This window comes from Euleptes europaea, chromosome 7, assembly GCF_029931775.1.
Source record: "Euleptes europaea isolate rEulEur1 chromosome 7, rEulEur1.hap1, whole genome shotgun sequence".
In the NCBI taxonomy this organism is placed as follows: domain Eukaryota; kingdom Metazoa; phylum Chordata; class Lepidosauria; order Squamata; family Sphaerodactylidae; genus Euleptes; species Euleptes europaea.
Window position 1 is genome coordinate 62042252 of NC_079318.1, and position 13042 is coordinate 62055293.

The following is a 13042-nucleotide window of genomic DNA, read 5'->3' on the forward strand; positions in this document are numbered from 1 at the left end:
CGTTTTGGATGGTTAAGAGGGAAAATCCACATAGATTCAGGAAGCTTGTTTGGGTCCTGGCTTAATCATCTCAAAGAGATATCAAGTTGCATGGGTGTCCACCACAAAATGACTTGAAATGATCTCTTACGAAAGGGTGGGTTTGTGTTGTTGGCTATCTAAATCCCATGAGCTGCAGAAGTAAAAGGCTGATCTCACCAAATGTTGATTTTGCAATGAAATAGTTAGAATGGTTTCTTATTCTTTGCTGTCTTAATCTACATTGCTATATCAGATTCACTTCTCCCCCCCGCCCTTTTTAACATTTTAACTATCTTCCCCCGGTTCTGCTGCTTCTCATTTTAGGTTCTGAGTAACATTCATACAGTTAGAGCTACATGGCATCCTAAAAATCCCAAAACCTGGACTTTTTCTCCACGGGTATGTATGCAAAGGATATTACACATTGATCTGGTATTGTAAATTTTGCATGATGTATGACCTGCAGTGTGTACAATGGTGCTGTTGATAGATTCCCCAAAGCCGGACAAAAAAAAGATACTATATAATATTTCTAGAGGATGGGGAACTGAGGCACCAAGATAAGTAGTGGCTTGTCTCCAACACCAGGTGGAGTGAATGTAAGTGCTTGGGGAGCAATCCTACTGAGAAGTAAGTCCCATTTTACTCCATGGGGCTTACTCTCACAGGAAAGTTTTCTTAGGATTGCACCCATAATATTCTTTATCAGCTTTTGCAACACCCACTTTCAAATGGTATTGACTGAATTTGTTTTGCTAAGTAAATGATAATAAACTGTACAGAAGAGGAAGGAAGTGGCATCAGCCATTCAGCAGGTGGCAACCTTGCCTCTAAATCAGTCTTGAAATCCTGCAGGTGAGAGCTGAAAGGGAAAACAGCAGCTTTTAAAGGACACTCATAAGCAGACCTGTGCCCAGCGTAAATGTTCCTTTACAATGCAATAATACAGTAGATCCATTTTTTTGCTTTAAACTGTTACTCAAGGACATTCAGCACACAGAAAGCATTGCCTTATTTTTAATCCGTCAGTCAGGCCCAAAGCTTTGCATAAAATGGCCAGTAAAATAGATGACCAACCAAAGCGCAACTGGACAGCTGTGAGGAGGCAAGCCAGAATTTGTGTGGCACAGCTGGCTCAGGGGACAAACTAAGGACAAATAAGCAGGAAGCAGGCAAGGATGCCAGGTTAGGTTTAGAGAGAATTAGGGCAGAGCAAGCCAAAGGCAACTGCAGAATGAGTCAGCTGCAAGCGCAGCCAAGAAATGCCAAGTAAGAGCTGCTGACCAGCCTTGCAGCAGCTTCTCCTTGCTTTTTTTTACAGAGCCAGCAAGAGTCTGGAGCCAAAGAGAGCAGGGAAGCAAAGGTGACCTCAGTTGTATGTGCTTTCCAAGGAAGGGTAATAATGCAGAGCATGTTTGATGCCAGTCCGAAGAGTCACTAGCCTGAGAGTTCAGATCTGCCTCCCAAACCCTGCTCTCTGTGCCCAGTACCACCTGCAGAGGTGAGGCGGGTGGCAAGCTGGAACGTGTCCAGAGGAGGGCAACAAAGATGGTGAGGGGTCTGGAGACCAAGTCCTATGAGGAAAGGTTGAAGGAGCTGGGTATGTTTAGCCTGAAGAGGAGAAGACTGAGAGGGGATATGATAACCATCTTCAAGTACTTGAAGGGCTGTCGTATAGAGGATGGTGCCGAGTTGTTTTCTGTTGCCCCAGAAGGTCGGACCAGAACCAACAGGTTGAAATTAAATCAAAAGAGTTTCCATTAGGAAGAATTTTCTAACAGTTAGAGTGGTTCCTCAGTGGAACAGGCTTCCTCGGGAGGTAGTAAGCGCTCCTTCCCTGGAGGTTTTTAATCAGAGGCTAGATAGCCAGCTGTCAGCAACGCTGATTCTATGACCTTAGGCACATCATGAGAGAGAGGGCATCTTGGCCATCTTCTGGGCATGGAGTAAGGGTCACTGGGTGTGTGGGGGGAGGTAGTTGTGAATTTCCTGCATCGTTCAGGGGGTTGGACCAGATGACTCTAGTGGTCCCTTGCAACTCTATGATTCTTTGATTTTAGAAAGAGGGCATTTTCTATAGTGGTACCTTGCCTTTGAAGTGCCCTCCCCCTTGAGGATCGCCTGATGCCTACCTAATTGTTTTTTAGGTGGCAAGGCAAAACATTTATTGTTAATCTAGGCATTGAACTCTAAGAGTTTTTATCTTTTTGGTTGTATAGGGCGTCTGAGGACTGTTCTGTGTTGCTCAGTTGTTTTATGCTGTTTTTATGCCCATGGCTTGTTTTTAATATTGATCTGTTATGTTGGTGCTTTTATGTTATTTATTTATTTCTCTTTGAGCTGCCTTGAGCAGATCTCTGGAGAGGTGGCATATAAATTCCTGAAATAAATTAAACATACAGTGTAGTTACCACAATTGCATCTAAAAATCTTCCTAGTGATCAGGCTGACAACTGGCTCTGATAGACTGTGTCATGAAATAATTGTCGAAATAGAAAAGTCCTTTGAAATTCAAATTTTTGTCCCCTAACCATCAGGTAGGTTCCCTGGAGAAGTGACATAAAAAATTCCAAATAAATAAGTCCTAAGCAGAGTTATACCATTCTAAGTGTACTGAAGTTGATGGGCTTAGGAGGGAGCACCTCTCCTTAGGAGGACAGTATAAAGATTGCAGAATCAAGTTTAGGTAGGAAATCTCGGGAGGGACCATTACAACCAAAAAGACCCTGCTTTTTCTTTCAAAGAGCTTGTCTCTCAATTAGATGAAGAGCACAGGGCGGCCACTGAAAATGGCAGGCCCACATTCAATTTTCCCTTCTCCCCTGCAAGATGTGCTAATAGAGATGTCACATTGGCTGGCTGTCTGGCCCTGGCAGCCAATGACATGGAGTGGGGATGGGGAAGTGCATGATGTGATGACATCATGCATTTTCATCACTATGTATAATGGAAGGGGAAACCAATGCAGGGTTGTTATTTTTAGCAGCAGCCACATGTTTTTGTCACACCTAGTTTTGCCTTTAGTTTGCCAGAATTTGTGTAACAGAGGGAGTGTGTTGATGTAAAAGAGTAAGCTGAACAGGTTCTAATCTTCTGTGATTAGTTACAAATTCCAGGGTGGTAGCTCTTTTGCAGCAAAAACACAAAAGAATAAGGAGTTTTTCAGCTTCTTAGGGATTTACTAACATAAGCTTTTGTGAATTAAGGTCTCCTTCCTCAGTATATGAAGTGTCTGCTTAGTTAGCTGCTATATATATATGAGTGTGTATACATACACACATACATATAGAATAAGAGTAAACTTGTTAACAATGGGGTCAGAAGGCAGTGCAATGAAAGAGGTGCAGTCTGTGACATTTCCATGCAAAGGTCTGGTGGATATAAGATAAAAACAGTGACCATTCAAAGGGAGATTCCAATGTGAAACTTTTGAAATAGAACCCATGACACTATTTCTCTCACAGTTCATATTTTAAACGATCAGTTTGTCCAGAAACATTTATTATTGCTGTGAATATCCACTGTGCTTATTTTACATATACCTGAGGCTTGCGTAGAAATGTCGCAGACTTGTATTTCTTTACTTATTGACCTCACTATTTTTTCTCTATCCAGTGTATAGTTGAGGATATGCTTCATGAATCTGACGAAGTGAGCTCTAGTCCATGAAAGCCTCTGCCACAATAAATCTTTTAGGGTACTACACAACTCCTTTTTTTATTAATGGTTAGTTCAGCTTCACTTTGAGCACATTTAGAGTTGAATAAAGGAGAGAATTCTCCAGGATGAGAAGAATTTAGACTGTCATTGATTAGTGGCTGGTAGTTAATATTTTAGTGGTGATGAAATTTAATTTGCTCCTAATTATGTAATTTGTCCAGAACTTAGTATTAGGCAGTAAATAAATACATTTTCACAAAGCTCTGTGGCGTGAAAAAGATGCTGTGTGGTGCTGACTCTTATATCAGTTTGATTATTTCCATTTGAAAATAAACAAAGAAAAACGACAGTGTTTTCACAATCTCTTAAGAGACGCTTGGAAACAAATGTTTTATATCTGCATGTTTTTTCTTTAATTTTACAGGTCACGGGCATCTTACCATGCCTGCTCGATGGCGATTGTTTTGTTAGATCCAATTCTCCATCTCCCGATATTGGCATATTACTTGAGCTTGAGATCACTTATATTCGTAATGTAAGTTCACATGGGTGACTCACTGTGTGAAACTGTGTTAGATGACAGTCTTGATGTGAATATTCTTCATACAAAGGGCTTAGCTTCATCATAACCCACAGGAATGAAGCATGAGTTGGCTCCAGTATTAAAAGAATGTCAACCTCCCATGGAAATTGGCATTTAAAAAAACATTCTTTGCCATCCTCCTGTGGAGGGATCTGGCGGCCTCATCACAAATGTGCATATTCAGAAGTTAGATTCCCAGTCATCTGAAACTTTAAATAATAGAACGTCATCCTCCCATAGAAACTGATGTGTTTTTAAATATGTCACCCTCCCATGGTGTGACCTGGCAGCCTCCTTGTAAATGTGCATATGTAGAAGTAAGTAAGTCTCCCACACTGCAGTCCCAAGTGGAGTTACATCCCTCTAAGCCAGGCTTGTCCAACCCATGCCCCCTGGACCGCATGCAGCCCAGGACAGCTATGAATGCAGCCCAACACAAAATTGTAAATGTACTTAAAACATTGTTAGTGTTAGTGTATTTTATGTGTGGCCCAAGACAATTCTTCTTTTTCCAATGTGGCCCAGGGAAGCCAAAAGATTGGACACCCCTGCTTTAAGCCATTGACTTCAATGGATTGGAAAGGTGTAATTCAGTTTAGGACTGCACCGCCAGTCGTTTACAACTTCAGAGATTGTGAACAAGAATTAATAAACAAAAATAATGTTATTTGAACAGGATGTACAGATTGTTTCTCTCTGAACTGCAGTGTTTTATGGCAGGCCTCTGAATCTGGTGCTTTGTTTATCATTATCTGTAGAAACACTTAAGCCACAGGGACTGCAATGGGCAAGCCTGAGGATGCACACTTGAGTGCTTTGATCCCAGCAGCAGCTGGCAGACCGCTCACTTCCACTTTTAACCACTTCTCTATGTTTCACTAAAACCTCCTTGCTCTGAGTACCAAGTGGGCATTCCTCGCAGGGAGACAGGATGGGAAGGAGGGCGAAGAGTTTGCCGCTGCTTTTCAGACGCTTCTTGGGCTAGCACGGCAATGGAGATATGCATGTGGGCTCAAGACCTGGATTGCCAGCGAAATAACCGGTTTCCTTCAATTTATTTTCTAGTCAACAGGTGAAAGAGGAGAATTAAGTTGTGGCTGGGCATTTCTAAAACTTTTTGACTCCAGTGGCATTCCAGTCCCTTCCAAGTAAGTTTCTCGTCTAAAAGGCTGTGGGGGGTGGGGGGCACAAAATAGAGCCACAATGCAAAGAGAATTGAAACAGTTGATGTTGGCTGCAGTAGGTCAGGAATCATAGAGTTGCTGATTGCATAACACTGGACTACAAAATATAGTGCCTTACTGATGGTCCTGCCTGTGTAGAATCTATGGCAGAGTCACACTTTACAAATACACTTGTGTTGAATGTGGTACCTTGTGGAAGTGAGAGATGTGTTCAGGATCGGCTGCAGAGTTCCCTAGCTCATGTTAGTAAAATGTTGATAATTTACAATCGTCATCAGAACAAATGTCGGTGGTTCTGTTGCAGTTGTCCCTGCTGAGTGAAGCGGTGCATTGAAAATAAGGATCTATGACTATGGCTTTGATATAATAGAAACTGCATATTTGGGGTAATTATCACATATTATAATGAGCCCCGTGGTGCAGAGTGGTAAGCTGCAGTACTGCAGTCCAAGCTCTGCTCACGACCTGAGTTCGATCCCAGTGGAAGTTGGTTTCAGGTAGCCGGCTCAAGGTTGACTCAGCCTTCCATCCTTCTGTGGTTGGTAAAATGAGTACCCAGCTTGCTTGGGGTAAAGTGTAGACGACTGGGGAAGGCAATGGCAAACCACCCCGTAAACATAGTCAGCCTAGTACTTGACTTTTATACCAGGAAAAGTGTTTGAACAAATCATCAGACAGTCAGTCCTTGAGCATTTAGAAAAGATGGATCTGATCACTAAGAGCCAGCACGGGTTTCTCAAGAATAAGTCATGTCAGACTAATCTTATCTCCTTTTTTGCGAAAGTTACTACCTTGCTGGATCAGGGGAATGCTGTGGACATAGTTTATCTAGATTTCAGTAAGGCTTTTGATAAGGTTCCACATAGTATTCTAGTTTCTAATTGGGAAAATGTGGGTTATATCCTATTATTGTTAGGTGGATCTGCAACTGGTTGACAGATGGCACCCAAAGAGTGCTAGTTAATGGTTCCTCATCCACTTGGAGAGAAGTGACTTGTGGAGTTCCTCAGGGATCTGTGCTGGACCCTGTGTTGTTCAACAACTTTATAAATGATTTGGATGAAGGAATAGAGGGGATGCTTATTAAATTTGCAGATGATACTAAATTGGGAGGGGTAGCAAATACGGTAGAAGACAGAGCCAAGATGCAGGATGATCTTGACAGGCTGGAGAAATGGGCTAGAACTAATAAAATGCACTTCAACAAAGACAAATGTAAACTTCTGCATTTAGGTAGGAAAAATCAAATGCATAATTATAGGATGGGGGAGGTTTGTTTGAGCAGTAGTGTGTGTGAAAAGGATCTTGGGGTCTTAGTAGACCAAACACTGAATGAGTCAGCAGTGTGATGCAGTAACTAAAAAGGCAAATGCAGTCTTGGGCTGCATCAACAGAATTATAGTGTCCAGATCACGCGAAGTGATGGTATCGCTTTACTCTGCTCTGGTTAGACCTCAGCTAGAGTATTGTGTTCAGTTTTGGGCACCACAATTTAAGAAAGATGTAGACAAGCTGGAACGTGTCCAGAGGAGAGCGACAAAGATGGTGTGGAGTCTGGAGACCAAGTCCTATGAGGAAAGGTTGAAGGAGCTGGGTATGTTTAGCCTGAAGAGGAGAAGACTGAGAGGGGATATGATAACCATCTTCAAGTACTTGAAGGGCTGTCATATAGAGGAGGGTGCCGAGTTGTTTTCTGTTGCCCAAGAAGGTCGGACCAGAAACGACAGGTTGAAATTAAATCAAAAGAGTTTCCGTCTAGACATTAGGAAGAATTTTCTAACAGAGCTGTTCCTCAGTGGAACAGGCTTCCTCGGGAGGTGGTAAGCTCTCCTTCCCTGGAGGTTTTTAAGAAGAGGTTAGATGGCCATCTGTCAGCAATGCTGATTCTGTGACCTTAGGCAGATGATGAGAGGGAGGGCATCTTGGCCATCATCTGGTCGCTAGGGTTGGGCGGGGGGAGGTAGTTGTGAATTTCCTGCATTGTGCAGGGGGTTGGACTTGATGGCCCTGGTGGTCCCTTCCAACTCTTTGATTCTAGTAAATGTCGGGATGTGAAGTCACCCCTTGGGTCAGTAATGACCTGGTGCTTGCACAGGAGATTACCTTTACCTACCACATACTATATGTGAATGGCAAGTTCAGGGATATCCTTTTCCCTTAAGTATTTGCCAGCTCCAGAAGAAAGCAAGTAGAGAAGACCCCTGGGCTCTCAGGCTTCCAGGCGCCCTCTGATTGTGGAACCTGCACAAAAGCATCACAGAGACCTTACTATCTTCTTTGTCTTAACTCAGCTTGTGTAACTAAAAGGGCAGCTGTGGTATGGAGAATAGTAGGGCTGCCCTTAGTTAAAGGCGATGTTTACAAAAAGCATGGCATCTGGCTTGGCTTGCCTGCATGAATCTTCTGCCAGAGGTTTCTTGAGATGCTCTAGTTAGCAAGACCCCTCACTGATGGTGGGGCCTCACTGAGGCTCTGTTGCTTTGGGGTCCCCAAATCCTAAAAAAAAGGCCATGAAGAATTATTTTTAACTTGTACTAGAAATACAAACTGCCATTGCAGCACACACTGTGAGAAGATTGAACGATTTGATAATGTATGTTTTTACATACCAACGTGACAGAAGAAAACCTTATAACTGAAGGTTCATCAACATAGTGTCAACATAGATGGGAAATCTGCATAGCATGTATAATTATTATGGGAATCGAGTATCCATCCTGTTTTGAAATATGTTTTCTTCTTCAGATAAATTCGGAGATGAAGGACATTAATATTATAAATGACTGAGGAACATTAACATGAATTACTCATTTTAAAAAGTGTGTTGAAAACACTTCTGTCGAGAGAAGCCTCAACTTGGAGCAGCCGCTCAGAATTATGTGACAGTTGTAACTATTTACTCCCATTTTATCATGCATACTTCCCAGCAGATTAGTCGACATGTAAATGACCCCTGACCTGGATGGCCCAGGCTAGCCTGATCTCGTCAGACCTCAGAAGCTAAGCAGGGTCGGCCCTGGTTAGTATTTGGATGGGAGACCACCAAGGAAGTCCAGGGTTACTGTGCAGAGGAAGGCACTGGCAAACTACCTCTGTTAGTCTCTTGCCATGAAAACCCCAAAAAGGGGTAGCCATAAGTCGGCTGCGACTTGACGACATTTTACACACGCACACAAATACCTCCTATATTATTAAACCTGCAAAAATGGAAAGTGTGGTTCTTATACCCTTAAAAGTAATAAAACCTCACCATATTCCTGTGAAAGAAAGCACCACTTCTTATTTCAATCAACCACCAGTATAGGTTTAAAAAACTTTCACATTTAACAGAGTTTGTAGTCAGATTATAGCATACAAATTTCAACCTTCTTAGGGACTCCAGTCACACTGACCTGGACAGACCTTGGTAATTGTAAGCAAAGTTCTTCCTACTGCACCTGTTCTAGTAAGGTTCTTTTTACAACTTTGTTATTTATAAGTTACTTCTTTTAAAGCCCCCCACGAAGGCAAAGCTATGGTGACTATTTAAATATGTATCACGCGTTATCAATAGCTATTGGAAGAACAAACACCAAATGAGTGGTCCAAGACATATAATGCAGATTACAATTTTAAAATAATGCAAACTTATACAACAGTGTTATATACCTTTCAATTTATATAACGAATACCATAGTCATACAAGGCTAGTAAGTTCTAAGTTGGAATTGAGACCATATAGCATATAAGACTTAAGCCTGAGCTTATTCCACATTATATGAGGAGGTGGAATAGATGTTCAGGCTTACATAATATTGTGGTCAGCTTTATTATATGGATGCAGCTGTAGAATCTCAGTCATAAAAAGCTGAAAATCCCCATGTCCTTTTCCTACAAAATGTGAAACCAAAGGTGCCTCCATGACAGCAGTCCTGATATGAGACCAATGTTCCACTATGTGGGTTCTAATTGTATGACTACTGTTACCCCCATACAGCAAGCCACATGGACATCTGGTTACATAGATAACCAGTCTAGAATGGCAGTTTGAAAAATGATAAACAGTGCACATTCTATATTTAGTGTCCTATAGTTGGTTCTCTTTGTATTAACATGATTATCTATGTATTAACATGAATATCTGAATCAGTAGAAAAGAGCAAGAGTCTAGTAACACTTTAAAGACTAACAGGATTTCTGGCAGGGTATGAGTTTTCGTGAGTCACAAAAGCTCATACCCTGCCAGAAATGTTGTTAGTCTTTAAGGTGCTACTGGCCTCTTGCTCTTTTCTACTGCTACAGGCAGACCAGCCCATTGTTCAATATCTGAATGGGTGAAAAGATCCACAAAAATTTTTTTGTTCTCCTAAATCCAGTATGTGGGAAATCATTAGCATGGAATTTATTTATCTGCATGCCAGTGTTTACATATTATTTTTTGAACAGAATAGGATGAATGGGGATATTGAAATGCACATGAAATATTATTATAGGTGGATCAATTTTTCAGTTTATTACTTAAAATACATGGTTTTAAGACAGTGCTTTTAAATATAGAATATTGTGGTGAGAGCTTCAAAGTTTCCCACTAGAGCAGCCAGATTTTTTTTCAAACGCATGCTGCATCTGCTACTATTATTAACATTTTAAAAGCATTGGCTTTATTGTTCTTACAGAAGTGTTTTCAACACACTTTTTAAAATGAGTAATTCATGTTAATGTACCTCACTGTCATTTATAATATTAACGTCCTTCATCTCTGAATTTATCTGAAGAAGAAAACATATTTCAAAACAGGATGGATACTCAATTCCCGTAATAATTATGTATGCTATGTAGATTTCCCATCTGTGTTGACACTATGTTGATGAACCTTCAGTTGTAAGGTTTTTTTCTGTCACATTGGTATGTAAAAACATACATATCAAATTGTTCAGTCTTCTCACAGTGTGTGCTACAATGGCAGTTTGTATTTCTAGTACAATTCAAGGTAAAATGGGTATAATTCCCATTTTATACATAGAGAACTGAGTGAAATGTGGATTAGTATCCAAAGGAGATTTCCAGCCCTTCTTCTCTGCAGCATCTCATCCCCCCAAATAGGACATGAGGACAGCAGTGAATGGGGCCCTCCTAAAGACACGTGCAATACGTTGCAGAGGATGCATCTAAAGGGAATTGGTTCCTTCCTCATTGCATACAAAAATGCTTTTCACTTCTGTCCCCAATATGAGCTGCTAGGATGGCTAGGGGCTGATGGAGGAAGGAGGAAGCTGGGGAGGCTCCAACTCTGCAAATCCTCTGCATTGGTGATTTATAAGATCCAGTATAGGGCTCTTTAGAACCCAGCCATCTTCAGCTAAATTTATTATTTATGTTTTACATTTGTATCCCATGTTTCTCCACAATGGAGATCCAAAGCAGCACTCATCATTCTCCTCTTATCCATTTTATCCTCACAACAACCTTGTGAGGTAGGTTAGGCTGTGAATGTTTAACTTACCCAAAGGTTACCCAGTGAGCTTCCACGGCTGGGTGGTGACTCACACCTGACTCTCCCAGATCCTAGTCTCAAACTCTTAAAGGCTACACCAAACTGGCTTTCATGTGATGGCTGTTGTTGAATACCAGCAAGCAGCCAGTCTTAAGGGAGTCATGCAAGTTGCGTGGTATCAGGTCATCCAGTGGTTGCTGGCAGGCCTGGCCTCAATGAGTCCTCCCTCAAAGGTCAAAGCAGCCATAAAAAGGGTCCTCCCCTCTGCATTTTACAGACAGAAACCAAGGCTGGAAAATGGCAGCACTGTTGTAGTTGCTTAGAAACCCCCACAATGGCCACTGCAGAGAGCATTTGTTTCTTAAAGGTACAGGTGCAGTTTCTATTATATTGTGTTTTTTAAACCCCCAATTTTTTTTCCTGAATTTCAGATTTTTCTGCAAACCTGGGACTTTTTCAGGTTTGTAGAAAGATGTGTCTTGTCTGTTCATACCTCCAGTGTCTGAATTTAAATATCCACAGATTTGGCCAGATTGAGAATTAGATATATTGATCGCAGACCATGGATCTTCCACATAACATGTAGCTGAATCTTCTCTGTCCTCTTCCCATCTAGAAGCTTATTAAAAACAACATTATTCATGTTTACCTAGAATAGTACTACCTCTAATAAACCTTTTCTATGAAAGGCAAGGCAGGACCTGAACTGACTAATGCAACTTAATGATGGCCTTTCAACAGGCAAACCTTTAGTTTCAGTGTTCTAGGGACTCAGCCCAAGGAAGTTGCCTTTCAGATATACTTTCTCACTACATACCTTTGATCTGGTTTTGCATCATGCCAGAAGAACTATTCATTTCTGTGCTTTTGCTAAACATGTCAAAAAGCCTGGATTTAACACGGAAACTTGATGTCATTGGATGTATATTCAGGCCCTTAACAGTTTCTAAGAGTGGTTAGACTTGCTAAACAAGCCTCAGTCCCTGAACTATTTAAAATGTGGCTTGGATAAACCAAACCCAGATTTTCTCTTTTGAAACAGTCTTACATACGGACTTCGTGTTTCATCAGTACTTATTTATTTTGAAAATTTTATATGCTGCCTCCTTCAAGAACCTATTTGAGGCAGCTTCTACTGTTTCCTCAGCCTTAAACAAAAGCTTATGCTGAATTCATCAAGGGGCTAAGACAAGTTAGAAAACTAGTTTTGTAGAATTTTTAATTTGTAAATTTCATTAATTTTTTTAGTGTTATCCAGCCTGACAGGTCAGTCCTGAGACCTTTCTATACAGTTTGTTTTAAAATGTACGTGACCCGTTTTAGATACCACATTTTCCCAGCACTGGATGCTCTGTACTTTATAATACTGTGCCTTCAGGGTACAGATACAATGTATTACAGTATTCAGGTATCACTGGCATCTATTAGGCACTGTCCGTGGCCTGATCAGTAGGGTTGCCAGGTCCCTCTTTGCCATCAGTGGGAGGTTTTTGGGGTGGAGCCTGAGGAGAGCAGGGTTTGGGGAGGGGAGGGACTTCAATGCCATAGAGTCCAATTGCCAAAGCAGGCATTTTCTCCAGGTGAACTGATCTCTATTGGCTGCAGATCAGTTGTAATAGCAGGAGATCTCCAGCCACCACCTGGCAACCCTTCTGATCAGTGATGAGCCGCACCAGTTCTCAGCCCTACCTCACCTTTATGGCAGCACCATTTGCTGAGCTTTCCGTTTTTCTCGATGTCCTCTGCAGCTGTATGATCCACTATTGTGTGCTGCACAGACCTGGGTATCCAGCACTGAGGGAAAGGGAAATTTAAAAAGCAGTGTGGTTATGCCCTGCAGAATACTTTCCCATGAACTAGTGTTGCTCCAAGGGCTTCACAAATGTTTTCATCAATTCGTCGCTGGCGAGTGTACTTTTTTGGTGGGATCCTCCCCAAAAGGGCAGGGGTTTCTCAGACCTTGTGCTGACTTCAGACAGCAGCAAGACAACTTGCTGCTTTTTTTATCTGTTCTGAAGCGACTGGGATGGGCTCTTGTCTAGCCAAGGAGGAGAGGGGTGCTTGTTCCTGCAGTCACACTGGACTTTGGATGTGTTCAGAGCACCCCTCGAAGTTGTCATA

General features: G+C 41.7%; 1 protein-coding gene across 2 annotated transcripts in view; it reads left to right on the forward strand.

Moving 5' to 3' along the window:
- Window positions 1–13042, forward strand: part of NPHP1 (nephrocystin 1) — a 41764-nt gene that overhangs the window by 12898 nt on the left and 15824 nt on the right. For both annotated transcript variants that reach the window (XM_056852695.1, XM_056852696.1), the window contains exons 12-14: window positions 346–420; window positions 4106–4216; window positions 5330–5412. In XM_056852695.1, coding sequence (XP_056708673.1) covers window positions 346–420; window positions 4106–4216; window positions 5330–5412 — 269 coding nt within the window. The remainder of the gene's footprint in view (window positions 1–345; window positions 421–4105; window positions 4217–5329; window positions 5413–13042) is intronic.